Raw genomic sequence first — 27,197 nt, 5'->3', positions numbered from 1 at the left:
AGCCAGGCTTTCCCTAAAGTCCCAGCTTTCATTACTCCAGTGCATACACTGTGACTACGGTGGATCTGTCCACATTCCTTGCATTCCTTTTGACTTCTCCCTTCCCTTTCTCCATTTTATGTCCTTAACCTGGACCATCCCTTCCCACAGCAGAACTCCCCTCTGGGTTTGTGGCACCTTAGGTGAATTCCTTGATGACTTCTACTTCTCTCTTTCTCTTTATTATTATAAATTTGCTTTTTTTTTTTTTTAAAACTATGTCTGTCCTACACCAGCTTCATCCTTCCCATGTTGTCTTTTCCCCTTCACTCATCCCTCCCATTCCAGTTTTCTTCAGTAGACTTGGGTTTCTCCTCTGCCTTCCCCCGTGCCATGGCCAAGATGAGGGTAAAAAAAAAAAAAGAGTTGATGGAGCCACTTCTCTAAAGAGATAGTGTGGCTTTTTATAGATCTGAGTATACCAGATAATAGCTTCTTTAGTTAGGGAAGTTTGAATCTTCCTTTTGCTATTAAAAGGTTTAAACTTCAGTGGAAGAAAAAGTTTGAATACCTGCAAAGGTCACACAGTTTTGTAAACCATGAATGAAAACATTCTATAGAGTGTCCTAGTGATTTTGTCAGTGAAGTGGTTGGCATAGCTTATTTAGATAAACAACTTGTTAAAAGTTTAAGGGGTAAATATCCTAACCTTGTATAGGTTACCTACCCCAACATCTGTTACCTCTAAAAGGAGACTAACCAGAGTATGGTACGCCCGCCTCACAGGCTTGTTCGGAGTAGCTAATAAAAATGATCAGAGAGGAGTATGTGTGTGATAGGAAGTGCCATTGGAATGCTTCATGTTAATACGCTGCCTAAGGCTAGTGTAGTTTTGTGCCATTCTTTAGAAACAGTTTTATTGTTTTGACAAAAGTGTTATTCTTTTATTTATAGTTTCCATAAAACTAGGCAGAATATAGTAATAAATGGTAACTACTTGTGAGAAGAAACAGCGAGGGGGCATTTTAAAAAGCAGGGCTTTGGAACACATGTGAATTCTGATTATTTACAACCCAGATTCATGCTCAAAACTTTCTCAGCATTTCTTACCCAGGCAAGAAGTTCTGTAATTGTGTGATGAATGTTTTTAGGATTCATTGTTTCTTTGTAGTAACAAAAGTCTGGTGGATGATTGGATAGCTTGGGATTTTGTGTGTGTGTATGTGTAGAGATATATAGATAAATGATGTATGTGTGTGTAGAGATATATAGATATATGATAAAGACCAGATGTGAGATGTATATTTATGAGATCATATACATGTGTATGTGAGATAAAGGCCAGAAACACCAACTCAGAGTCTATCTTTATCAGAGTATTTTGTGTTTATGAAGTGCTTTTTATGTGTGATTTCATTTGATCTTCACAACAACCCTCTGAAGTGCAAGTACCCCATTTAAATAATTCCATTTAACAGATGAAGAAATTGAGGTTTGGAAAGGGAAAGAGACTTCATCGAAGTCACATCTGATAAGTGGCAGCTCTGGCACTCAAACCCAGGTCTTTTGACTGCTATTCAGTGATCTGGATGAACAGTTATTAAAGCTGAGAACAGATAGGAAATTAATGAATTATGTTCCCATTAAACTTCTATTGCTAAAGAGAATTATTTAAGAGTCTGTGCCTTTATTTCTGTCATTAGTAAATTAGTACTCATGCATGATAATGCTTTTTGTATTTCACATCAGGGAAGAAAGCCCAGTAAGCATTCATTTATAAAGGGCTGTCATCAAGACAGGAAACTTTTCTTAAACAATTAATTGTTTAAGAAATTAATTAATTCTTAAACATCCCTTGAATTTATTCTTGTTCTTCCTTTCTGAGCTAGTCTGAATGCTAGCTAGAATGTGTGTGTATATATCTGTATATACATATATATATATATATATATTCTAGAAGAATATATGTACGTGTGTAGCTTAAGAACAAACTTGGGCTAATACACACACATGTATATATTCTAGAATTTTATACTCTCCCTATATATATGTATATGTATTCTGGACTTTATATCTTTTCTAGAATTCTAAAGAAGCGTGTGTATGTTCTAGCTAAAGATCAAACTTGGCCTACCCTCAGAACTCTAGAAGAGTATATGTATATGAATATGTATATATACATGTATATTTTGTATATGTATATATGTATGCATGTAGGTATATATATGTTCTAGGTGTCTCAATGGATAGAGTGCTGGGCCTGGAGTCAGGAAGACTCATCTTCCTGGGTTCAAATCTGGTGTCAGACACTTAGTAGCTGTGTGACCCTGGCAAAGTCACTTAACCCTGTTTGTAAAATGACCTGGAGAAGGAAATGGCAAACCACTCCAGTATCTTTGCCAAGAAAACCCCAAATGGGGTCACAAAGAGTTGGACAACTAAAAAACAACTGAACTAGTTCAGAAAGGAAGAACAAAGAATAAATTCAAGGGATGTTTAAGAATACATACGTATATATGCATATATGTATATATTCCTTACCTCAAAATTGCTTTAAAAAATAAACCTTTCTAAAAGCCCCAAATTCCTTGTGCTTAGCTAAAATAATAGGGAGAATAAGTGTGGGAAACTAGAGGCCTGGCTTCCAGTTCCTTCTCTAACTTCTCTGATGATCTCCAAGCAGCTACTTCATCTATCTTCTTATTCTTCAGTTTCTTCATTTTTCAAATGGATATAAAAATCCCCATCTCCTGTCAATTTCCTAGAGATCTTGAGATAAAGACAATACTGTAAGGGAAACTTATTTTTATACCAACTATAGTCAGTCAGCAAGCATTTATTGCTAAGCACTGGGGACATGTAGAAAGACCAAAAACCTGATCCCTGCTCTCCAAGAGCTCCCGTTCTAACAGGGTCTTCTCATGCCTAGAACTACATATACATGAAATGTATACAGAATAGTAGGAAGGTAACCCCAGAAGGAAGGCAGTGGGAGAAGGGGGATGGAGAGGGGGAGAGCAGGCCAGGCCAGGCCTCCTGCTGCAGGTGACATTTGAGTTGAGTTTTAGAGAAAGCCAGGGAAGTAGCCAGTGATTGTGAGGGAGAGAGAAGAGCATTGCAGGCATTAAGGACAGCCATTAAAGAAAAGGCCTGCAGTTGGGAGTAAAGGAGGAAGTCCTTACATTCTTTAAAATGTCTTTACTGGGGCAGCTAGGTGGCGCAGTGGATAGAGCGCCAGCCCTGGATTCAGGAGGACCTGAGTTCAAATGTGACCTCAGACACTTAACACTTACTAGCTGTATGACCCTGGGCAAGTCACTTAGTCACTTAACCCCAATTGCCCTGCCCCCCCCAAAAAGTGTCTTTACTTCTCCTAGGACTTCCACAGATATTTCATATTATCGATAGCATTTATTAAGCACTTACCAGGTACCGCCCTAGGTAAGGTGAGGAGGATACAACAACTTGTGAAACACACTTTACCATCAAGGAGCTTATGTTCCATTTGGGGAGAGAGCAAGTATATCCTCACAAAGGCAGAGAGGGATGGAGAATGCAAATTGTGTTATTATTTTCTATGAGATAAAAGGGAGGCAGGGAAAAGTTGCCACTATCTGTTCAGCAGGGATCAGAGAGTTCTTGGTGGGCCTGGCAAGAGAACACAGGTCTCTGGACCCTTAGTCTGTTGAATTTCCACAAGATGAGAATGCTTTATTATTAGTATTATTAACATGGACTATCTCGTTGGGTCTGTAGTATCAAATACAAAGACATAGACTATGACTTTTTAATTCCCATAAAAATGTCAAAAATACAATTAAGTGCGATCCATGTGAGGGGAAAATGCTAATGAACACTTTGGACTTAAGTTGTATATTTCAGAACAGTGTACCAGAAAGGACTGAACAACCTGTAACTTCAGAGTTTCTTGATTTCCCCTGCTTACTATGTGACCCTAATCAAGTCACTTACTTTTCTGTGTATAATATTGTGTCCATAAACTGAATATTGAATATATTGAGCTTATTTCTACCTCACAGAGATATTCCGAGAAATAACTAGTAAGAATTATTTTTTTTTAATCCTTTGTAAATGTGAGTTCTAAGTAATCATTGAGTCATTTTAAGTTATTTTTGTTCAACAAATCCATTGGAGTATTTATTATATGTAGCAGTGTTGGTTGGTTATTGTCCTTTCATTCTCAAAGAGAAGCAAAATGATGTGACTATGATGGGGCCAAAGTATAGTGTGTGGCCAATCAGTCTAATATGAGCTCAGAATGCTCTACCACAGGTCAGGCACAGAGAGACTGGGACACAAAAATAAGTAAAAAACACAAATTCCTGTCTTTAGGAAGTCTACTACCTAGATGAAGAGACAGCAAGAATTTACTGCTTACCAAATAACAAGGTGCTACCTGATTAAGCCATATATAAAGGTTGAGAGAAGGTAGAAACCAGGACTGCTTAAAGTAGAGTGGGTCAGGGGATGCAGCTTTCTGGAGGAGGTGAGTTTTTGGTCAGATCTGAAGACCATGAATTGGCAGAGAGGAAGGTCAGAGGGCATGAGCAGGAGGCAGAAGCATGCAAGAAGGACTTACTTAAGATATACACGATTCTCTCCCCTCAGGTGTGCTGTACTTCCTGATTGCTAGTTTGCTGCAAATTAAGTAGTTAAAATAATTTCCTTCAAGGTTTTTTGTACCATAGGGTGGTGAGTGATGCTTCTCAGAATCTTCCTAGGATCCCTCAGCATCGGCCACAGTCAAAGACGACATCAGGGAAGACATTGGAGCCCAAGCCCCCCAACAAGGAGAACTCTAAACAGGTTAAAATGGAATTGCCTGAGCTTGTTTGCCATATGGTCCTTTTGTAATTGATCCTCATAAGTCTTTCATGCCAAGAAATAGCTTGCCAAAGGGGAGAAATTAATTTTTTTTTTTGTTTTGGGAATCAAGTTGATTTTCTTCCAGTGCAGGGTAAGAGCAAATCCTTGTTTGACCCCCTTAGATTTCTCACGTGACTTTTCTGGGTTAGAGGAATCACTTAGCCTTTAAATATGGGCACCAAACCTAAAATACTTTATGAAGTCTGTGATGGGTCAGAGAAGGGAGAAGCCAGGTAAGGTCTCCCAACCTGCAGTGACCCTATGGAACTCTTAGAGGCTTTCTCTTGTTATGAGCCCAGTTTCAAAAATAGAAGCTGGAGAAAGGCAAGATGATGATGATGGTGGTGGTGGTGGTGGTGGTGGTGGTGATGATGGAAAGAGGAGGAGGAGAAGAGGGGAAAAAATGAGAGAACTTGCTTTAGAATCATGAAGACCTGGTTTCAAATCCTGCCTCTGAGACATAATGATTGTGTGACTATAGAGAAGTCCATTTAACCTCTCAGGCTGTAAGTTTTCAGAGCAAGTGCTAGTTTAGTTGGTAGAGGGAATTTTCTCACAAGGACTTCCATATATCAGTGAAATCACAAAAATGGTTTAAAAATACAGGTTGCTATGAATTGGAGGCTTAGGGGAACTGATCACGATAAAAATGTAAATCCTCTTATATTTATTTATTCCTGCAATCCAAGGGGCAAATAGGACTGAATAAGTACAGAGAACCTATGCTTGGCATTTAGGGGAAACCATATAATGAAAAAATGAAAGTAGGAGGCAAAGAAAAATGATCAAAAGAAATATTATGAAGGAAGTCCAGTGGGGTGCAAAGGCACATGATCATGTTAATCATTGGTTATCCAGAAGGATCTTTTTACATCTAATAAAATCCTGTAATTCTTATGTAGGTTGGTCTATGAATGGTTACCTCAGGTAATTACAGCATGATGGTAAAGACACAAAGGTAATGGGCAATGAGATAGGGTTCAGCATGTTCTGTTGATAGGGATATACCTTTTGGACTGTTGATTAGTCACATCACTTGAGTATATAAAAGATAATACCTTACCTTACATGGAGACTGATGTCTCATTCAGTTGGAATTATGTACAAAATCACAAAAATACTGAAGAAATTTCCCCATTCATAAGACCAACATATTATATTTGATTTTTGAAGGTTATTTTCCCCCATAGGTTTTTCCTATAAAAGCACTCAATGAATTAGGTCAGTGCTACCAACAGAGAAAATGTGACCATTATTTACTCATTCATCAAAAATTAACTCCCTACTATGTACAGAGCACTATGCCAGGTCCTTAGTGTCTGTCCTCAGAATTTATAACCTAGTTGTAGGATAAGACACAAATATGCAACACTACGTGATGCAGCTTGGCCAATGTTCAAAGCTGAATTTTTATCCTTATCCCTGTTTTCTTCCTTCTTCAGGAGACTGACAATACAGCTTCCTTAGAGACTCCTGACTTTGGTTTAAATATATCAGGATTTAACAAAGGCATTGGGGGTGAAAATGCTCACCCAAGAAGGGTGAGTTGAACACTGAACTACTCGTCATTGGAAATGGGAAGATTTTTTATAAGACTGAAATAAATGGGATACCATTTCCAGTTGTAGTGCTGGCCCAGTCTAATCAAGGTTGTAACTATCAGTAGGACTGTTACATATTATTTAATATTTTAATTACTGTTTTATATTTATTTACTATTATTTACTTATTTATATTATTTATGAGTATTTTATTGTCAGTAGTGGCTTGCTAATGTTATCACCTTTCATCTTTGATGTTGGAATCTAAATTTATAATGGAAGAGGAAAATGGAAAGGGAGAATGTTGAGGGTGCTTCAATCTTGTCCTTCATAGAAATTTCTTCCCATATTAGGTTTACCACATTTCCTGATTCTTCATTTTTTTCCCCATCTTTATTTATTTATTACATGTCCTGATTCTTTTTTTTTTTAATTCTTTTTTTTTTTTTGGAGGGCAATGGGGGTTAAGTGACTTGCCCAGGGTCACACAGCTGGTAAGTGTCAAGTGTCTGAGGCTGGATTTGAACTCAGGAACTCCTGAATCCAGGGCCGGTGCTTTATCCACTGCGCCACCTAGCTGCCCCCACATGTCCTGATTCTTGATTGACATGCAGTATCTCAAGCAGAAGAGATTCAAATTGGATAGATGTTGACAGAAGAGAGTCTTATTCAGAAAGTGTTGCTAGGTGATCATCTACCTTTTTTAAGCAACAGCAAAGTGAAAATGTTGCTGCAAAGAATGACCTCTGGAGGAGGGCGGCTAGGTGGTGCAGTGGATAAAGCACCGGCAAGTCACTTAACCCCCATTGCCCTGTCCCCCCCCCCAAAAAAAAAAGAATGACTCTGGGATTCTATTTCCTTTAGAGTCCCTTTCCTAGTTTTTTGGTTTGACCAGATTTTCATTTATGTAACTTCTCATGCAGGCAGCCCAAACCACCTAAACTGAAATAAGGGTAGAGAATGAAGTGCCTTTTAACTAACTGAGGCAAAAAACAACAACAACAACAAAAAAAACAACAACAACAACTTATGTGAATAAACTGTGTAGTTTAGAAAAACTGCCTTGAGGTCTGCATACTTTGGATTGGAGACTAGAACTGAGATAATTAAGCATCTCTTGATTTAGCCTATATTGATTAGACGCAGTTCTTAACACTTTTTCACCCCCTTCACCTCTAAATTGAGAGGAACCTTTACTGTCCAGGTCTCCTAGCTTTATTATGTATCCCAGCCAATTCAGTAAATGAAAGGTCCCCAATTTTTTTGTGTGTTTTGTTTTTTTTTTCAGTAAACTACTATGTTCTTCACCTGAACCATTATGATTGACTGTGGGCAGGATGTTGGGAAGATATCAACCTAGACATTCACTCAACTGGCCTTAAAGAAAGGAGCATATACCAGTAGTTTCCAGAATCACTCTCATTCCCTCTAGAAATGCTATCAGGATATAGAGAGGAAGGTGTGATACTAAATGTCACCTTCATCCCTCCCTCAGCACATAGATATTTGAAGTTAGGATGCTAGGGATATTTTCTTTTCTTTTCTTTTTCTTTTCTTTTCTTTTCTTTTTTTTTTTTTTTTGCGGGGCATTGGGGGTTAAGTGACTTGCCCAGGGTCACACAGCTGGTAAGTGTCAAGTGTCTGAGGCCAGACTTGAACTCAGGTCCTCCTGAATCCAGGGCCGGTGCTTTATCCACTGCGCCATCTAGCTGCCTTGCCCTTCTTCATAGACTATGAAATGTCCAAGGAGAAAAACGAAAGGTGTATCACATGAAGTTTTTCCTGCAATAGAACATGGCTGACCCATTTGGATTCCTTGCCCTAGGCCGTAAATGATTTTGTTTTGTTTCTACACCTAAATGTAGAAAACTAATTATATCACTCTGATCACCCATTTAATAGTAGGTTTGTTAATTTTTTATGCATAGTTTTTTTCTTTCAATAAGCTCATCTCATGTTGAATGCACTTTTTCAAAGTAAATACTTTGAAATATATTTTATATTGCATAATATTGTTAGATTTGGCATATAGAGGTTGGCAACAAGGAAATCATCATCCCCCAAGTCTTTATTTATATCCAGTGAGACAAAACTGCCTTCCGTGGGGTATATTTGATGACAGGATATTTTTCACTTGCAATTGAGTCTGTATTTGATAGTGGAATGAGCATTGGGCTGGGAATTAGGAGAACTGGGTTCTATTCCTGCATCTTCTACTTTAGAAAATCATCTAATTTCTCTGACCCTCAGTTTCTTCACTTTCAGAATTTTAGGATTAGAATATGTGATATCTAAGGTTGCTTAAAGATCCAAAGTTCTGGGATTCCATTATGTACAGGCTCCCTTTTAGTGATATTGTTTTAGAAATCTCGCCTCGTACACTAAAAAATAAATACATAAAACTAATTCCTGTAGCTTTAATAAAGATGGGAAATCAACTTAGTATTTAAGTCTAAAATTAAAGTGAAATATTTCAATGCAGTAAATAACCATTGTTAACTTTCAGGGTCAAGTAATTGACTTCCATGGGTTGATCACAGATGCTATCAAAGGAACAACCAATGAAATAACCTTAAACAGTTTTGACTATAATCCAGACCCTTCAGTAAGTGGCAGTTATGTTATATTTGTCTTTCAAAAGATACCCAAAACTAAATGAACTTTAGAAATCAAATCCTCAGAAATGCAATTAGAAACAGAGATCAAATCAAAGGTCATTGTAACACACTATCATGTGTTTATGTATGCTGTTTTTCTTTTCTAAATTATGAAACATTTTAATGTAAGGCTTTTTTGTTTCTATCTTCAGGTACGATTGCTAAAACCTCTTAGTGCATTTATTGGCATGAATAGTGAGATGAGAGAACTAGCGGCTGTTGTAAGCAGGGTAAGATCTGATATTCAATTCACAAAGTTACTGAGCCTGATTGTGGCTACTGGAGCATGTTGGCTGTTTCTTTTATTAATAACGATAAATATGATCATTTATTTATAAAGTGCCCCCACTTGCAAAGATGCTCATATTTAGAGAGAGACACAATAATGCATGATAAATAAATTATAGAATCATAAAATTACAATACAAAAAGCCCATCTTACTGTAGAGACCAAGAAAACCAACTGAAGAAGGACTTACTTATAAGGAAAGCATAGGTACAGCTAAGGTAAAAAGTACCATCGTCCTTCTCCCCCTCCCCCACCCCCTCCCCTGCCCCAAACAAAACAAAACAAAACAAAAAACCTTCTTTAAGTCTTATTTAGTCTGTTTCAGAAAAAGGCAAAAGAATATCAAGAAGATTATTTCATAATTTAAATATTCAGGATAAACTAGACCACTATGAAAGAGATTTCACTGATGATACCAACCAAAAGGACAACTTGTGACTTTTTATATTTGTACATCACAGTGTTAGCATCTTAGGCTACTCTCAGTAAAATTAAGCTCCTTGAGGGCAGGGTGTATTTTTTTCCTTTATCTTTGCATCTTCAGTGCTTAGCACTAATGCTTGTTGACTGATTGATTGCTGTTGGTGGCCAACTATATCTGCTGCTATCAAGTTATGGCAGTGTTTTGACTTTTCACCTCACCAAGACATTGAACCACTTTAGATGACTTAGATGCATGTATTGGTATGAGAAACAAGATAGATCTTAGAATTATAGGCTTTCTTTCTAATTTTATGCTACCTCCTCTAGTTAAATAAACAGTGGAATGTAGACTTGTCGCAGGGAAAAGTCTAATGTATCTTCCTGCCTCTTCCCCCATAGAGAATAGTAACAGAGCTGAAGCAATTTTGAAGACCATTAGTTGACCTCCCTCATTTTACAGATGAGGAACATGAGAACCAAAGTTAAGTGACTTGTCCAAATACAAGTGTCAGAGAGGCAGGATTTGAACCCAACATTTCTGACTCCTGAATCCAAGCTCTTTCTCTTGCACCAATTTTCCAATCCGCATTCCTAAAAATTATTCAGCTCCACCAGCCATCACATGGACTGACTTCATTATAGAAATATGCAATAGAGGCTGGAAGACTCCTTGGGCTAAGATTTTGTCCAGGAAGGGAATCTGATATTAGAATCTGTAGCATTAGAAACATGTGACTGTAGTGTAAAATCCTCAATTCACTTAGAAATAAAAACCCAAGAGTCCTGTCAATTGTAACTTTAAAAAAACTAACTTTTTTTTAATATAACCATATTTCCCAGTATATCTCCCATTCCCAGAGTGCTATCCCTTATAAGAAAGAATTTTGAAAAGAGAAAAAACAATTCAGCGAACCTAACTAGTACGTTGAAAAAATGTGACATAATATGTGGTGTTCCACACCTCTAGTCCCCTATCTCTGCCTAGAAGTCAGGGAAGAGTTCTCATCTTTGGATCCAAACTCGATCAGACACTCACCAGCTCTATGAGCCTAGATGAGTCATTTAACTTCTGTTTACCTCATTTTCCTCATGGGGATAATAAAAGCATCTACCTCCAAGGGTTGTTATGAGGAACAAATGAGATAATAATTATAAAGCACTTAGCACAACGCCTGGCTCATGGTAAGCTCTATATAAATATTGGCTGTTATTATAATTATATAACATTCATTTTTAGTTGTTTTGTTATTAATGTTTTCCCCATTTACATTATTTAAGCATCGTGTATAGTTTCTTGGTTCTGCTTACTTCACTTTGCATCAATTCGTACATAACATCTTTTTTACAGGAGGGATGATATGAACAAAACAATCATAGAGGGTAAGCTGGAAGTGTCTTTGGAGGTCAGTTAGGCCTTAAAGCAAGAATTCCTTCTATATTATTCCTGGAAAGTGATTCTGTGTCCAATCTCTACTGGAGAACTTCCAGTTCAAGGGATTTCGCCACCTCCACAGGCAACTCCTTCTATTGCTATTAATCATGAGAAATGTCCTCCCTATAAGGATATCAATAATGATACCAATCTTGATCTCAATTCTGGAAAAATGTGGGGGTTTTTTGTTTGGTTGGTTTTTTTTTGGCAGGGCAATGAGGGTTAAGTGACTTGCCCAGGGTCACACAGCTAGTAAGTGTCAAGTGTCTGAGGCCAGATTTGAACTCACGTCCTCTTGAATCCAGGGCCAGTGCTTTATCCACTGCACCACCTAGCTGCCTGAAAAAAGTCTTTAGTTGGAACACAGCTGCCCATACCCAGAGATACTCTGAAGACCACATAGATGTACCATTCCTGGGTCTTTGTGCTTTTCCCCAAAGCAGGTAATAAGATAGTGATTGCCAATCAAGGGAGCATGTAAACAATTTTAAAAAATCAAGTTGGTCATCAGACATAACATTTAATCTTATTAAATGCAGCGTTTAACTCTGATCTATAGGGGAATCTGGATTTTATAATGTTTGTCACTCATGCTTTTGCTAGCATTCCTAGTATCCATTGGCAGGTCTCATGATCTTTATGGAATGTCTTATTGTAAGAACAGTTCCATGATTTTATCTTTCATGGTGACATTGATCATGTTAGGAAGAAAGCTTTTCTGATATAAAACACTTACAATTTTAGATGGCCCGATGCAGGGAAAGACCCAGAGAGACTTTTCTTATGCTTCTTGTGAAATTGAAGTTTGGAAACTCCAAATTAGTTATCAGTAAAAGCCATCTTAATTGATTGCTCCAAATAGTTGCTAATACATCTAAAAACCACGAGATTAAAGTCCCTATAAGAGAGAAACCTGCACTTGAGTTTCGTAGTTGACTTTTTTGAATTTGGTAGAAGCAATTGCTACCTAATAGAAACAGGGAGCTGTCACTAGGGATAAAAAGAGATTGCTTTCTAAATGACATTACCTCTTTTTGTGTAATGAATTAGGAAAGTGTTAGCGAGATCAAGGAGAAAAAAAGAGCCCAGTACTCCTTCAGTAACTCTGTTTCACAGTAAAAGCTCATGTAATTTGAAGGCATATTCTGGAGCCTCTTTAATTATTGCCATAAATCACCTTTATTTGTTATTGACTGAAAGCAGGTGAAGTTCATAGTTACAAGAATTTTTCTAGAGGTATCTTGTCATCAATGCCTTCTCCAGGGAAAAGAACTGAATGTTTTCATGGCCTCCCTTTGGCAAACTAACCCAAAATGCAGTGTGTCTGTGTATAATGTGGAAAGTTTTTATCACTAGTGCTTTATGGACTATTATAAGACAAGTGTTGTTCTGCCTCTGTGTTTATTATTGTTGTAGAGAAAAACATTAATTTTAACAAAATGATCAAATGTGCATTGCAGGACATTTATCTCCAAAATCCCAACATAAAGTGGAATGACATTATTGGACTTGATGCAGCCAAGCAGTTAGTCAAAGAGGCTGTTGTGTATCCTATAAGGGTAAGAACAAAAAAGCTGTAAAGTCACCTCTTGGGAGTTATGTCTGCCCAATATCAATTGGACAGATATATGTTAGAGTCACATGCAATAGGAGATGAAGTACAGGGTGTTTTGTTGTCCATGAATTAACTTCTTAGCCATATCATGCTGCTTTGCCCAGATTGGGATGATCCAAAGTTAAATCCATAATGTTAATGTCCATTTGGAAACCCTGTAATATTGATGACCTAGTCTAAGATAATTGGCTGGGTGAAATAACTGCTTAAGATCATAGAACCATAGGATTGTAGATTTAGGGCTTAGGAATAGCTTGTTATATTCAGTTATTCTTTGAACAGCATGTCACTGTCCATTCAACTTCACATCAGCCTCCTAAAAATATGCCTTTTATGGTGAAAATATCTTCCTTTTAAAGAAGTTTCCTCTTTCTTCTACCACTGTCTACATCTTGGTAGATTTATATATGTCAGCCTCAGGCAAACAAGAATTTCTCTACTAAGTCATAGATAGAATTGCAATCTGCTTTGGTGGGAGGCCTTCCCACAAAGGAGAGTTCTCTTCACTGACTAAGTCTCAGATCCTTTAAGTATTTATGTTATTTTGATGTGACATCTGCATTGCACAGGAAAAAATATGTACTATATGTATTTTATTGGAGTTGTATGAGCATCATAAAAGTATCAAGTAACTGTTTCTAATTTTAAAAATTCTTACCTACCTCATCTTCACGTCTGTTGGTCTATCACATGGGCCTGCCCACCAAAGGTTAGGGTTGCTAAATCACAGGGAGATCTGTTAAGAGTGAAGATTCGGGGGCAGCTAGGTGGAGCAGTGGATAAAGCACTGGCCTTGGATTCAGGAGTACCAGAGTTCAAATCCAGCCTCAGACACTTGACACTTAACTAGCTGTGTGACCCTGGGCAAGTCACTTAACCCTCATTGCCCTGCAAAAATTACAATAATAATAATAATAATAATATTTAAAAAAGAGTGAAGATTCTTTGTTTCATCTCCTACTGAATTTGTGATTCTTGCATGTAACATGCCACTTCAAATTGGTAGTGGTGAATGGTCGGTCACTTAATTCATATATTCTATATTCATTAGTTCTAGTAATTCTTTTTATCTTTTAGCAGGAAGATCCTGGCAAAGTTTGTACAGCCCCTATAAATTTTCAAGAGTAGTAACCATATAGAATTCAGGGCAAAATAAGAACAAGCCTGTAAGAAATACTCTGAAATGTGCTGCCAGACATAGTGTCCACATGCACCTTTATTAAGAATAAAGTTTTTAAGCATTCACAGTCAGAAAATCAAGTTGGTCACCAGACATGAAATTTAATTTTATTAAATACACTGTGTAACTCTACTTTATGGGAGATCTGGATTTTATGTTTGTCACTCTTGTCTTTGCTAGCTCTCCCAGTACCCACTGGTACAAAATGCATAATTGTCCCTGAATTTTCTCTTGTTTCCATAGTATCCACAGCTGTTCACGGGGATTCTTTCTCCATGGAAAGGGTTATTACTTTATGGCCCTCCAGGTAAATACACATTTTTGTATCTTCTACTTTTGTCTCTGTGTTAACTGAGTTATCCTTTTGTTGAAAGAAATGAGTTCATTTCGAAAGTGTTATACTCCACTTCCACCCATTGGAAAAGTTGCTATTGTAAGTCTCAGCCCAGCTGAGCCCACCTCCAGATGGCATCTAGCTTCTGCATGTCTGTGTTTTAGACATTTAAGAAAGTTCTGTCTCATTCTTGCATCTCTAGGTACAGGAAAGACATTGTTGGCTAAAGCTGTGGCTACTGAATGCAAAACAACCTTCTTTAATATTTCTGCATCCACCATTGTCAGCAAGTGGAGGGGTGATTCAGAAAAACTCGTCCGGGTAGGAACCCCTGATTTTGTTACCTGTAAGTTCTTGTGGGGTAGGAGGAAGTGAGGAGGTAATTTACCTTAATTTCAAAGATGATGCTTGTGAGAAATTTCACTGTGGGGTTTTATTTTCCAAAAACACACAAACCGGAATGACCATTTCTACTTGGCCTTTGATCACATGTCCAATCATAGTATCATCAATAAAAGATAATCGTGGGGCAGCTAGGTGGCGCAGTGGATAGAGTACCGGCCCTGGAGTCAGGAATACCTGAGTTCAAATCCGGCCTCAGACACTTAACACTTACTAGCTGTGTGACCCTAGGCAAGTCACTTAACCCCACTTGCCTCACTAAAAAAAAGATAATCGTGCCCTCTGGATCCTAGTTCTTTGGGGGAATGGAAACAAGAAGAAAGCATTACAGGGCACCTACTATGTGCCAGGGTCTGTGCTAAGTACCTTACAAATATTATCTCATTTGATTCTCACAACAACCCTAAGAGATAGGTGCTGTCCGTGATCCCCATTTTACCATTGAGGAAACTGAGGAAAACCGAAGTTAAGTGATTTGCCCAGAGTCCCACAGCTAGGAAGCATCTGAAGAAGGATTTAAACTCAGGTCTTCTTGACTCCAGGCCCAGAACTCTCTGTGCACTGTGGTGCCAACTTGCTGCCTATTAATAACCTATTGCCAGTTTCATTTCCAACTTTTACGGGGCATAGATTATTGTCATTGATGGAGAAAATAGAAACAAAATGAGAATTAAACAATTCAGCTTTCTTTCTGTCTTTAGTTATTGTTATCCCATATCCACTCCAAGCAGCAGCCTTCTCCCTTCTTTGATTCTCCATGATATAGCTTCAAAAACCCAACTCTACCTTTTTTGTTATTCATTTCCTTTGTTTGGCATTTGAGGTCTTTGATCAACTGGCTCAACGATCCTGTTCCAGCTCTGTTTCACATTTTATGCCTTTTTTCTACTTCTATATTCTCCCCAAAATAGACTGCTAACTCATCTCCAAACTCAATATGATATAGTCTCTTCTTATCCTTAGAGCCTCTTAAAATCCTTATCTTCCTTTAAAGCTCAGCTCAGATGTTACCTCCTCCATGAAGGTTTTTTGCACCCCTACCTCCCTAGGCAATGAGGGTTAAGTGACTTGCCCAGGGTCACACAGCTAGTAAGTGTCAAGTGTCTGAGGCCGGATTTGAACTCAGGTCCTCTTGAATCCAGGGCCGGTGCCACTGTGCCACCTAGCTGCCCCCCCCCCCCACGAAGTTTTCTTCCCCCCCCCCAATTACCTGGTATACATCATATCCCTTCAATAGACCATAGACTCCTCGATGACCTGGTCATGGTTTATATTTGTCTCTATATGCCCAACACCTAACAGTGGAGGTAGATGGTTAATAAACACTTAGAATTATCATTTTTGATCCTCAGTTTCCTCACTTGCACAATGGTGATAACAAAACCCATTTTGCCTAATTCATGCTTATAAGATAGTATATTTGAAATCTCTAAAGGATGTTGGGAAAACCCCAAAGTTCTGTCCTCCCTCCTTTTCTTTTTATATACTTATGCCTCAGCACTTTAATTTTCTCCCATGACTCCAAAAGTCACCTCTACACAGATGCCTCCCCAAATTTTTGGTAGACTTGATCTCTCTCTTATGCAGTAGACCCACATCTTCTAACTGTTTCCCATTTGACCCCTCTATCGCAACACTTCCCAAAACTAGCCTTAATATCTTTTCTCTGAAGCCTTGTCTCCTCTCCAAATTGTAGGTTAAATTTTTTAAATTCTGAAATCGACAAATATCAAAGAAAATGAGTATTCCATATACTTAATAAAACATGAGAAGAATATTTGCATGTGCAACTGTGAATCTCTTTATGTATAGTTTATTTTTCTTCAAAACTTATGACAGTGCATACCCTTTGATTGAGTAATATCACTATTAGGTCTGTATCCCAAAGAGATTTTTTAAAAAAGGGAGTAAAGGACCTATTTGTACAAAATATTTATATTATATTTGTCTTTTTGGTTTTTTTATTTTTTTTTTTAGTGAGGCAATTGGGGTTAAGTGAATATTTGTCTTTTTGTGGTGGTAGAGAATTGGAAATTGAAGGGATGTCCATCAATTGAGCAATGGCTGAACAAGTTGGGGTATATGATTGTAATGGAATATCATTGTGCAGGTACATTTTAGAAAAACCTGGAAAGACTTATATGAACTGATGAAAAATGAAGTAAGCAGAACAAAGAAAACAGTATATACATAGTAATAGCAATACTGTACAATGATCAACTGTGAATGACTTAGCTGTTTTCACCAATACAATGATGTAAGACAATTCCAAAAAACTCATGATGAAAAAGATGCTATCTACATAGAAAGAACTGATGGAGTCTGAATGCAGATAGAGCATACTATTTTTCACTTTTGTATTTTTTTCATGATTTTTTTCCTGTGGGTTTGTGTCTTCTTTCACATGAGTAATATAGTAATATATTTTGCATGATTGAACATGTATAACCTATATAAATTACTTACTTTCTCAGAGAGGGGAGAGGTAGGGGAGGGAGAGGTTCCTGGGAGGGAGAAAGAAAATTCGGAATTCAAAATTAAAAAAAAATGATTGTTAAAAATGGTCTTTCTATGTAACTGGGGAAAAACAAAATATTACTTAAAAATAAAGCATAAGGGGCAACTAGATGGTACAGTGGATAAAGCACCAGCCCTAAGATTCAGGAGTACTTGAGTTCAAATCTGGCCTCAGACACTTGCCACTTACTAGCTGTGTGACCCTGGGCAAGTCACTTAACCCTCATTGCCCTAAAAAACCAAAACCAAACAAAAACATAAGAGAAATTCAACATAGAAACAACTTTAAAAGCTGTCCAGCTTATCTCTAATTCTTTTTGGCTTTTTTTTTCTCCTTTGTACAAAATTTTTTTTTCAGTGATTCTCTTTTCTTTCTTTTTCTTTTCTTTTTTTAAGATGATAGGATGATGGTTATTTATTCAGTGTGTTCAAGAGGGCTGTACAGTAGATGGAGGGTGTAGATAGGTTGAGGTTGTTGGGTATAAGCAAGTGGATGGCTGGTGTGAGGGAAGATGATTTGTTGGAGGGAAGAGGGGCCATACTTGGATCTGGTTGCTTTCCTTCATAATGGAAGAGGACCAAAATGACATCATTGTGTCAGGGTCAACATACACTGTGTCTGATCAGACCAATATGAGTTTGGAAGGCCCTCCCACGGGCCTACCATACTTGGATAGGGAGAATGGTACCTGTTATTGGTGTATTTGAAGGCAGCATCCCACCACTCTTGCACCAAATTTCTTCCCTTAAATTCCACTCTTTGCTCCTTGTTCTGACCTCTGGGATATGACAACCCTTCAAGTATTTTAAGGCAGGTTATCGTCTGTCCTTCCATAACCACCAACCTACATCTTCTCTTTTCCGGATTAAAGATGTCAATGTCCTTCATAAAAGGTGGTGCTATGATTTCCTTAGTACCTGGTTCAGTGTCCCTCTTAAAATGACTGGTGGCAACCTGCTGGCTTTGGAGAGAACCCTGTCCAAATGGCATGTAAAAAGAGCCAGTTGGATAGCTTTACTAGGAGTACTCTTAAGCATAGAAGAATACATTATTTTTTTGTGTGTGTGTGTGTGTGTGTTTTTTTTTTTAGTGAGGCAATTGGGGTTAAGTGACTTGCCCAAGGTCACACAGCTAGTAAGTGTTAAGTGTTTGAGGCCAGATTTGAACTCAGGTACTCCTGACTCCAGGGCTGGTGCTCTATCCACTGCGCCACCTAGCTGCCCCAGAAGAATACATTATTGAGAAAGAGGGAAAAATAAAATAAATTTTTTAAAAATTAAAATTTTTTTTAAATGGAGAAAGAGGGCTCACTGTTGTTTTACTGAAGGTAAACATTTAGGTTAGACTCTTTTCTAGGTCAGTTTCTCCACATTTTCTTTTATAAGGTTAACCAGTGCTTATGAGCTTGTGACTTCTGAACAACTCAATTTTATGCCTCATATGTGGTATGCATATAAAGGAAAGATTTCCTTTGCTGCATCATTGGGGAAGAACATTAACCAGGGTACTGTGAGTATGGCTTTGCCCCAAGAGGATCTAATTTAGTTGGAGCTGTAAACACCTTGAATACCTTCAGCAGAAGATACAAGAGAACTTAGCACATAGCAAAGACAGTTAAGATAGGATAGCTTCTTCCTTCTCAAGTGATCTTCTCTCTCCACATGCCCAATTCTCATAAACAGCAGGATTCTTGTAGTGTCTTGATAACTTTGCCCTTGGGGTATACAACCTGAGAATACTTTGATGCTCCTGGATGAACATCTAGTTAGGGATATTTTGTGTAGTCCCCTGCACACTGGTGAGTTCTCAGCTCTTGGAAAGAAACACTGAATTTGGACTCAGAAAACCTGGGTTTTAGTCTTCATTTCATGTTGGATAGAGTGGCATGTTGCATAGAGAACTGGCCTTAGACCCAATAAGACCTCTTTAGGCCACATATCCTCCTCTATAAAATAACGGCATTGGGTTAGTTCATCTCTGAGATTTCTCATGCCAGCTTTTCCATGGCTTCATTACCTTCTGCAGGTTCAGTGTCAGAATTCTTCCAACGACTTCAGCAATTATCAGATATTATCAGGGTTAGACATCATAGCTCTCACCTCTCTTTCTTTAATCCAACTGGAAGATCAGAAGATGGAAGTTTCAGCTTTCCTCTTCGTGGTCGGCCATCTGTTAAAGGCAAAAATTCTAGCTATACTGTCTTATTAAGAATAAGAATTTGGTAGAGAGAGAAAGGCCTACATTCATCTATCTATTAAAGAGAGAGCACATTTCTCACTCCCTTCTCCACCAGAGTCCACAGGAAAGAGCTCTTTCTTTTTCTTTATAATATAGCTTCGAATTTGGTATAGCTAGCCCACCTTCCTGTGAATTTTTTCATCAGTTCCCTTGATATTCTTGACTTTTTGTCCTTCCAGATGAATTTTGTTATTATTTTTTCTAACTCTATAAAATAATTTTTAGGTAGTCTGATTGCTATGGCACTGAATAAGTATATTAATTTAGGTAGAATTGTCATTTTTATTATATTAGCTCGGCCTATCCATGAGCAATTGATATTTTTATAATTATATAGATCTGATTTTATTTGTGTGAAAAATGTTTTGTAATTGTGTTCATAGAGTTCCTGGGTTTGTCTTGGCAGGCAGACTCCCAAGTATTTTATATTGTCTACTGTTACTTTAAATGGCATTTCTCTTTCTGTCTCTTGCTGCTGGGCTTTGTTGGTCATGTATAGAAATGCTGATGATTTATGTGGGTTTATTTTATATCCTGCAACTTTGTTAAAGTTGTTAATTGTTTCAAGTAGCTTTTTAGTTGATTCTTTTTTTTTTTTTTTTTTTGATGAGGCAGTTGGAGTTAAGTGACTTGCTGAGAGTCACACAGCTAGTAAGTGTTAAGTGTCTGAGGCCAGATTTGAACTCAGATCCTCCTGACTCCAGGGCCAGTGCTCTATCCACTGCACCACCTAGCTGCCTTTTTTTAGTTGATTCTTTAGGATTCTCTAAGTATACCATCATATCATCTGCAAAGAGTGAAAGTTTTGTTTCCTCTTTGCCTATTCTGATTCCTTTTTCTTCTCTTATTGCTAGAGCTAACATTTCTAGTGTTAAGGCTCAAATTCTAGCTAGTCTGTCTAAAATATCTAATGAGTGGTCATCAGTAAATTATAAGCTTTAGCAAGAGTTAGACTTTTAAGCATTTATTAAGGAGAATAAGAATTTGGTAAAGAGAGAAGGAAAGGCCTAGATTCATCTATCTATTAAAGGGAGAGCGCATTTCTAGCTGCCTTCTCCGCCAGAGTCCTCAGGAAAGAGAGTGAGTCAGAGCGCCAGGCTCCCCCTTCCTCCTCCCACAAGTCAACGTCACTTCCTGACGCCAAAGAATAGACGCATGGTCTTGCCCTTAGAGACCTTCACCTCATGGCGGAGCTTTTCTACAGTAAGTCTCCAGCAGGTGGCATCATTCCAATCGTTACATTAGTACAATATTAAATAATAGAAGTGATAATGGACATCCCTGTTTCACCCCTGATCTTATTGGGAATGCTTTTAACTTATCCCTTTTCTTTCTTTTTCTTTGGAAAACCCATCCCCATTTTCCTTCTCCCTCCCCTATTCTTCAAAAAAGAGAAAGAAAAAAAGAAAGGAAGAAAGAAAGGGAAAAACAAAACCCTTGTAACAAATATGCATCCAGCTTCGCTAAATAATAATAATAGTGATAATAATAATAATAATAAAATAAGGAATAATAATAGCTGATGTTTATACTTTAAGGATTGTAAAGTCTTGACATGTATTTTCTCAGTTGATCCTCACAACACACTTAGAAGGTAGGTGTTGCTATTATTTTCACTTTACAGATGAGGAAACTGAAGTTCATAAAAGTTTGGTGATTTATCCAGGGCTATAAAGCTATTAAGTGTCTGAAGCAGGATTTGAATCCATATCTTTGTGATTTCTCTTCACTCTTTCATCTCATGCTGCTTCTCAGGGATCCCAACAGTCACTCAGTCTCTTAGGTTAGAATTCTTTGTGTTCTCTCTTACTTCTCTCCCTCTCTCTCACCTCTCATACAATCCATTTTCTAAGTCCTGTGCAATTTCTCTTGCATGTTATTTTTCACTTTTATCACATATATTCTATTTCTATTGCCACCACTTGGATTTAGACCATCATTAGTCCCACCTGGACTCTTAGACTAGCATCCTAAGAGTTCTTCCCATTTCTTGTTTCTACTTCTCCCAAACTTTCTTTCAGACTGTGGCCAGATTTCTCTGCTGTGTAAGCAAGATGTTATTCCTTTGCTTATAAGTCTTCAGTGGCCTGCTAAGTGAAATGAAATATATTTTCAGTGGCCTGCTAAGTGAAATATATTAAGGTATACACACACACATAGTTCTTTCTTTGCAAACTTTAAGTGCCACATAAGTGTCCATTTTATTTATTTCTTTTTAAAATTAAATCTGTGATTTCACTGGTATAGGGAACTCCTGGTTTGAGAAAACTCCATTTGCTAATGTAGATCAGGAACTGCTCTGAAATTTAGTTGTTCAGGGGACCAAGAGGTCATGTGACTTGCCCAGGAACACACAATTAATCTGTGTCTCCGACAGGACTCAACACCAGGTCCCTCTCTCTACTATTCTGGATGCCTCTTTTTCAAGCCTGTTGTTGTCTTCTTTTTTCTATGAAGTGCAGAAGGAAATGGGCCTAGGATAAGTTGCCATCGTATTTGTACTCCTTTATACGTAATCACACAGGGGGAAAAAGTAACTGCTTTTTGTGGCAGCATAAGTGTCTTAGGAGGGACCCTCACCCCTCTGCAGGCTCACTATCCTCAGTGCAGCTCCAGTGGCACAGACAACAGGGGTGGTCCACACCTCACATTGTTCTCACAGGGTTTTGATCTTCTCTACTGGGTCTCTGTTTTGAAAGCTTTTTAATTAGTCAAAAAGTATTTCTTAAGTGCCTTCTGTGTGCTAGACACTAGGAATACAAAGGTAAAAAAAATGAAATAAATCTCAAGGAAATTATTTTCTATTTGAAGGGAGGGAAAGATCACACACACACATACACACATACATATATATGTATATATATGTATGTATATAATGTGTGCATATATATATATAGTATGTAAATATGTGTGTATGTGTGTGTGTTGTGTGTGTATATGTATATATATATATATATAAAATGAATCCATGCAAAGGAAATTCAAGTTGGTTAAGGAGGTGGGGCACAAGTAGTTAAGGAGGGGAATCAACAAGGGTTTCTTGTAGGCAGTGAGGGCTGGAAGCCTGTCTGAATTGGAGATTAGGAAGAAATGCCTTTTGGGTATTGGAATATCCATGCCAGAGTCATGGAGTTCCATGTGTAAATTACAGAGAAATGGCCAATTTTATTGGACTATAGAGTATAAGAAGGGGAGCAATGTGCAATAAGGCTGGAAAGGGAGGTAGGGGCTAGTTTGTGAAGAGCTTTACGTCCAAATAGGAGAATTTGTATTTGATTCTAGAGGCAACAGGAAATCACTGGAGTGGTCAGTAAATTAGTCAGACCTGTGCTTAAGAATAATTATTTTGATAGCTATGTGGAGGGTGGATTTGAATGGAAAGAGACTTGAAGAAGGGAGGCTAATTAGGCGGCCATTGCAATAGTCTAGGGAAGAGGTGATGAGAGCCTCACTTAAGGCAACAGCTATGTGACTAGAGAAGGGGGTCAGATGCAAGAGATTCTCTGGATGTAAAAACAAGATTTGGAACCTGACCAGTTATGTGATATCAAGGAGGCTATAGACTTGAGGATAACCCCAAGGTTATGAACTTGGAAGACTAGAAGAATGGCGACATCCTTAACAGAAATGGGAAAGATTGTTACAGGGGTTCATTTGAAGGAGTAGAGGGAAGAGAAATAAGATGAGTTCTATTTTGCACATGTTGACCTTGAGCTTTCTGAGACCTTTGGTTGGAAATGTCCAGAAGGTAGCTGGTAATATGAAACTGGATCTCAAGGAGGGAGACCAGGGCTGAATGTATAGACCTGTGAGTCATCTGCATAGAGATGATAATTAAACCAATAGGAACTGAGGAGGTCATTGAGAGAGATTGTAGGGAGAGAAAAGATGACTCAGGACCATGCATTGGAGAACACTCATCCTTAGACAGCATAATATGGATGATAAGCTGGCAAAGAATCCTAAGAAGTAGTGATAAGACTGGTAGAAGGAGACCCAGGAGAGACAATTGTCATGAAAACCCAGAAAGAGAATGAATCTAGGAGAGAGAAAATAGTTAATAGTTTCAAATGCAGCAGAGAGTTCAAGAAGGATGAGGACTGAGAAAAGACCATCAGATCTTACAAGTAAGAGATTATTGATAACTTTGGAGAGGGCAGTTTTGGTTGAATGCTGAGGCCAGAAGCTAAATTGCAAAGGGATGAGGAATGAGAAGAAAAGAAGTAAAGGTGATGAATGTCAATAGCTTTTTATAAGAGTTAATCTAAGGCAGGGAGGAGAAATGAGAATGGTAAAGAGCTGATTGGCTCTATCTAATGAGGGTTTCTCATGGATGGGGTAAACTTGAATGTGTTTGTAATCAGCAGGGAAGGAACCAGTAGATTGGGAGAGGTTGAACATTTGAAGGGGGGAAGATAATTGAGGGGCAATCTGCTGGATAGGATCAGAGGGGACAAGATAAAAGACATTTGTAGAGGGTTTGACCATTATGTGAAGGGCCATTTCATTATGAGAGAATGGAGGAAAAATGCAGAGTATGGTATGATGTCAAGAATTTTTGAAATGATGGCAAGGAGAGAGAGGAAGCTCATGAGGAATGGCCTAAATTTTCTCAATAAAGTAAGATATGATGTTCTCAGTTGAATGGATGGAAAGAGGGAGAAAGGAAGATGTGGGAGGCTTAAAGAGAGAAAATATGGTTTTGACTGGTTTCTACATGTTCAAAAATAGCTTTAGGAAAGTGAGGTATAGGGAGAGATAGAATGATAAGAGGTAGGTAGAGGAATATACATTTTTATTATGGAAATGGAATCCTTAAGGATTAAAAATAAGATTAAAATTAAAATTAAAAGTAAGATTAAAAATAGAACCATGATGGGGATGGAATGGAGAATTAGGCAATGGGATTTATACTGTTGTATTCAGGAAAATGCTTAATGAGTAAGCAATGAAAAAAATAATATTAGCTTATGTTTACATAGTGCTTTAAGGCTTACAGAATGATTTTACAAACATCTCATTTGATCAAATATTCCTGTAGTCAAAGAAAAATTGCTTCTTATATATCAATAGTTAAATTGGTGTTCCCTGGACCTACCATTTAGCTCCTTTTTTAATAGATTGTGGCTTATTTGGAAGCTTTCATTATGTCATTTTTAGCTTGCTAAGTGACTTTAAATTTGTGGTCTGTGTGTGTTCTCATCAGGAGGTACTAAAAGGATATAGTAAAACCTCAAATAACCAAGATCCAATTAACCAGAATTCTCAATTGGCCTAATTAAAAAAAAACTAGACTATTTTTTTTTATATAAATCCAATGTTTCTAAAAAGTTAATATTCAGAATTTATTCTCATCCTTGCCCCTGCAAACAAGACAGAATAACATCACATAACCTACAGCTGGAAGATGTGCTTGTGTGGACACACACACACACACACACACACACACACACACACACACACACACACACACACCCTTCAATCAGAATCAGAATGTCCGAGAAGCAGTATACATTCAGCTCAATCTCCCAGAACTTTTCCATCTATAATGAGAATTGATATTCAGGACTATCATACTTTTAAAACCCTGCAAATACTTTATCAACAACAAGTTCAGTAATGATCCCTGAGGACTGGACTTGAGTGAAACAAGTAAGTCTGCTTAGATGTATAACAACATTTGCATCAAGGGTGAAATGAAAAAGACTATTTGTTAACCTTGAATTAACCAGAAAATTCATTTAGCCTGATCCTCACTTTTTACTAAGGTTCCAGTTATTTGGGGATTTGTTGTATTAAAGCCAAATTAGTATAGTGGAATTTGTTTACTTTCCCTGACCGCTTCTACTGTTTTTGTTTTTAAATTTTAAAGATGGGGTCTTTTTTTTTTAAACTCTTTTCCCATCTAGAAGGACAGGGGCTTCTCACTGGCAGGATCCCACCATGATCAATATGGGAACTTTGACCCATTCCATTTCCAACTTGGGCCAGTTTGCCCCTCCATAGGTAAACTTGTGGTCCCCTAATCCTGTGACTTTAGCTCAGGCATCTTTTTTTTTTTTTTTTGGGTGGGGCAATGATTTGCCCAGGGTCACACAGCTAGTAAGTGTCAAGTGTCTGAGGCTGGATTTGAACTCAGGTTCTCCTGAATCCAGGGCTGGTGCTTTATCCACTGCACCACCTAGCTGCCCCCAGATCCAGCATCTTATCAGCCTAGCCTACCACAGCCTAGAACTCCCCAGTTCAAGAGATCCGCCAGCCTCAGCCTCCCTGTTAATACAGTTACAGGCATATGCTCTCATAAATTCATACTGGCTACTTGACCCCATCTTTTACTTTTAAAAAAATTAGAAAAGGGAATTAAAATTCCAATTAGAAAAGGGAAAATCTAATTTCTGCTGACTTCAGAAACTCATGTTGTACACTGTCTTGATTTTCTAAGCACGTGGCATTGGCTTGGTGGAAAAACACCTGGCCTGGTATGAATCTATTTTCTTTGTTTAGAAGCCTTTTACAGGACCTTTAGGACTTTCCCCTAAATCAGAGAGGGGAGTTTTCCTGACATTTGTTTCTCTTATTTCAATTAAAGGGTTATTTATAGATAACGGTTTGGTTATGCTCCTAGTCTCCTAATGGCTGAAGGCATTTGTTCATGCCTCTTAAGAATGTGATTGCTATTGAATAGTTGAGTGTTCTCTTTAGCAAATGCATACAACTTGTTGATGCCTACCTTCTTTTAATTCCACAAGTTCTATAGAGGATCCACCCAACTTCCTCCAAATCCTTGTAGATTGTTGGGTACACTATTCTAAGCACATTCATCCCTTATGTATTCCGATATTCCAGACCTTGAGTTGAGACACTCAGGTTTGACTCTCACTTTTGCTCTTTTCTGTAAATGGGTAAATCACCTCACTTCTCTGAGTTTCTTCATTTACAAAATTAGGGGATTGGTCTAGATGATCTGGTAAAAACAAAACAAAAGGGTTATTATTCTGTACACTGTGATTTTATCTTATGCTGGGATGAGACAGTCCAGCCATAAAGTAAAAATCCTTCATAGTCACAGTTAGCTTCCTTCCAATGTCTTAAATCTCACATAAAGTTTTTAAGGAGCTTGAAATGGGAGTCTGATCAAAATGCTGCTATATGAGACATTGCTACTTATCAGTTGGGGAGAAGAAGCAAATCAGTGCTGGCTATGAGCCAATTTAGGCCCTTCTCATGGATTGTCTCAGTTCCAAGGGATTTGAGGGTGACTGTGAGGCTTTGGAAACATGGCCTGTGGCTAGCCTATTTCCCAGGGCTACTGGATGGTTTTGTGCTTGTATTGTGGTAAACAAATCTATTTTTCTGTTTTGTTAATACATGTGGTTGGACTTACTTAAGTTAAATGCTTTTGTGATACAAGTCTGTTGTGTTGTATCTTTCATTTTTTATTCTTCATTTAGAGTAGATTGCAGTTGCTCTATTCATTTCCAACCTTGTGATCATCACGTTTTGTGGCAAAGAAATAAACAGGGGATTGTTTAAACTTGAGTGTTTCTTTTTTGTTTTTGCTTTTGCAGGGCAATGAGGGTTAAGTGACTTGCCCAGGGTCACACAAGTATCAAGTGTCTGAGGCTGAATTTGAACTCAGGTCCTCCGGAATCCAAGGCCAGTGCTTTATCCACTGTGCCACCTAGCTGCCCAACAAACTAGA

General features: G+C 37.9%; 1 protein-coding gene across 1 annotated transcript in view; it reads left to right on the top strand.

Moving 5' to 3' along the window:
* KATNAL2 (katanin catalytic subunit A1 like 2) overlaps window positions 1–27,197 on the top strand; it is a 127,984-nt gene that overhangs the window by 66,754 nt on the left and 34,033 nt on the right. Inside the window, exons 5-11 of the mRNA XM_043976232.1 lie at window positions 4,689–4,806; window positions 6,309–6,407; window positions 8,914–9,012; window positions 9,217–9,294; window positions 12,669–12,767; window positions 14,247–14,310; window positions 14,540–14,658. Of these exons, the coding sequence (XP_043832167.1) occupies window positions 4,689–4,806; window positions 6,309–6,407; window positions 8,914–9,012; window positions 9,217–9,294; window positions 12,669–12,767; window positions 14,247–14,310; window positions 14,540–14,658 (676 nt within the window). The remainder of the gene's footprint in view (window positions 1–4,688; window positions 4,807–6,308; window positions 6,408–8,913; window positions 9,013–9,216; window positions 9,295–12,668; window positions 12,768–14,246; window positions 14,311–14,539; window positions 14,659–27,197) is intronic.

This window comes from Dromiciops gliroides, chromosome 1 (assembly GCF_019393635.1).
Source record: "Dromiciops gliroides isolate mDroGli1 chromosome 1, mDroGli1.pri, whole genome shotgun sequence".
NCBI lineage: Eukaryota > Metazoa > Chordata > Mammalia > Microbiotheria > Microbiotheriidae > Dromiciops > Dromiciops gliroides.
The sequence above is the reverse complement of the archived record's forward strand: the minus strand, read 5'-3'. Positions and strand labels throughout refer to the sequence as shown.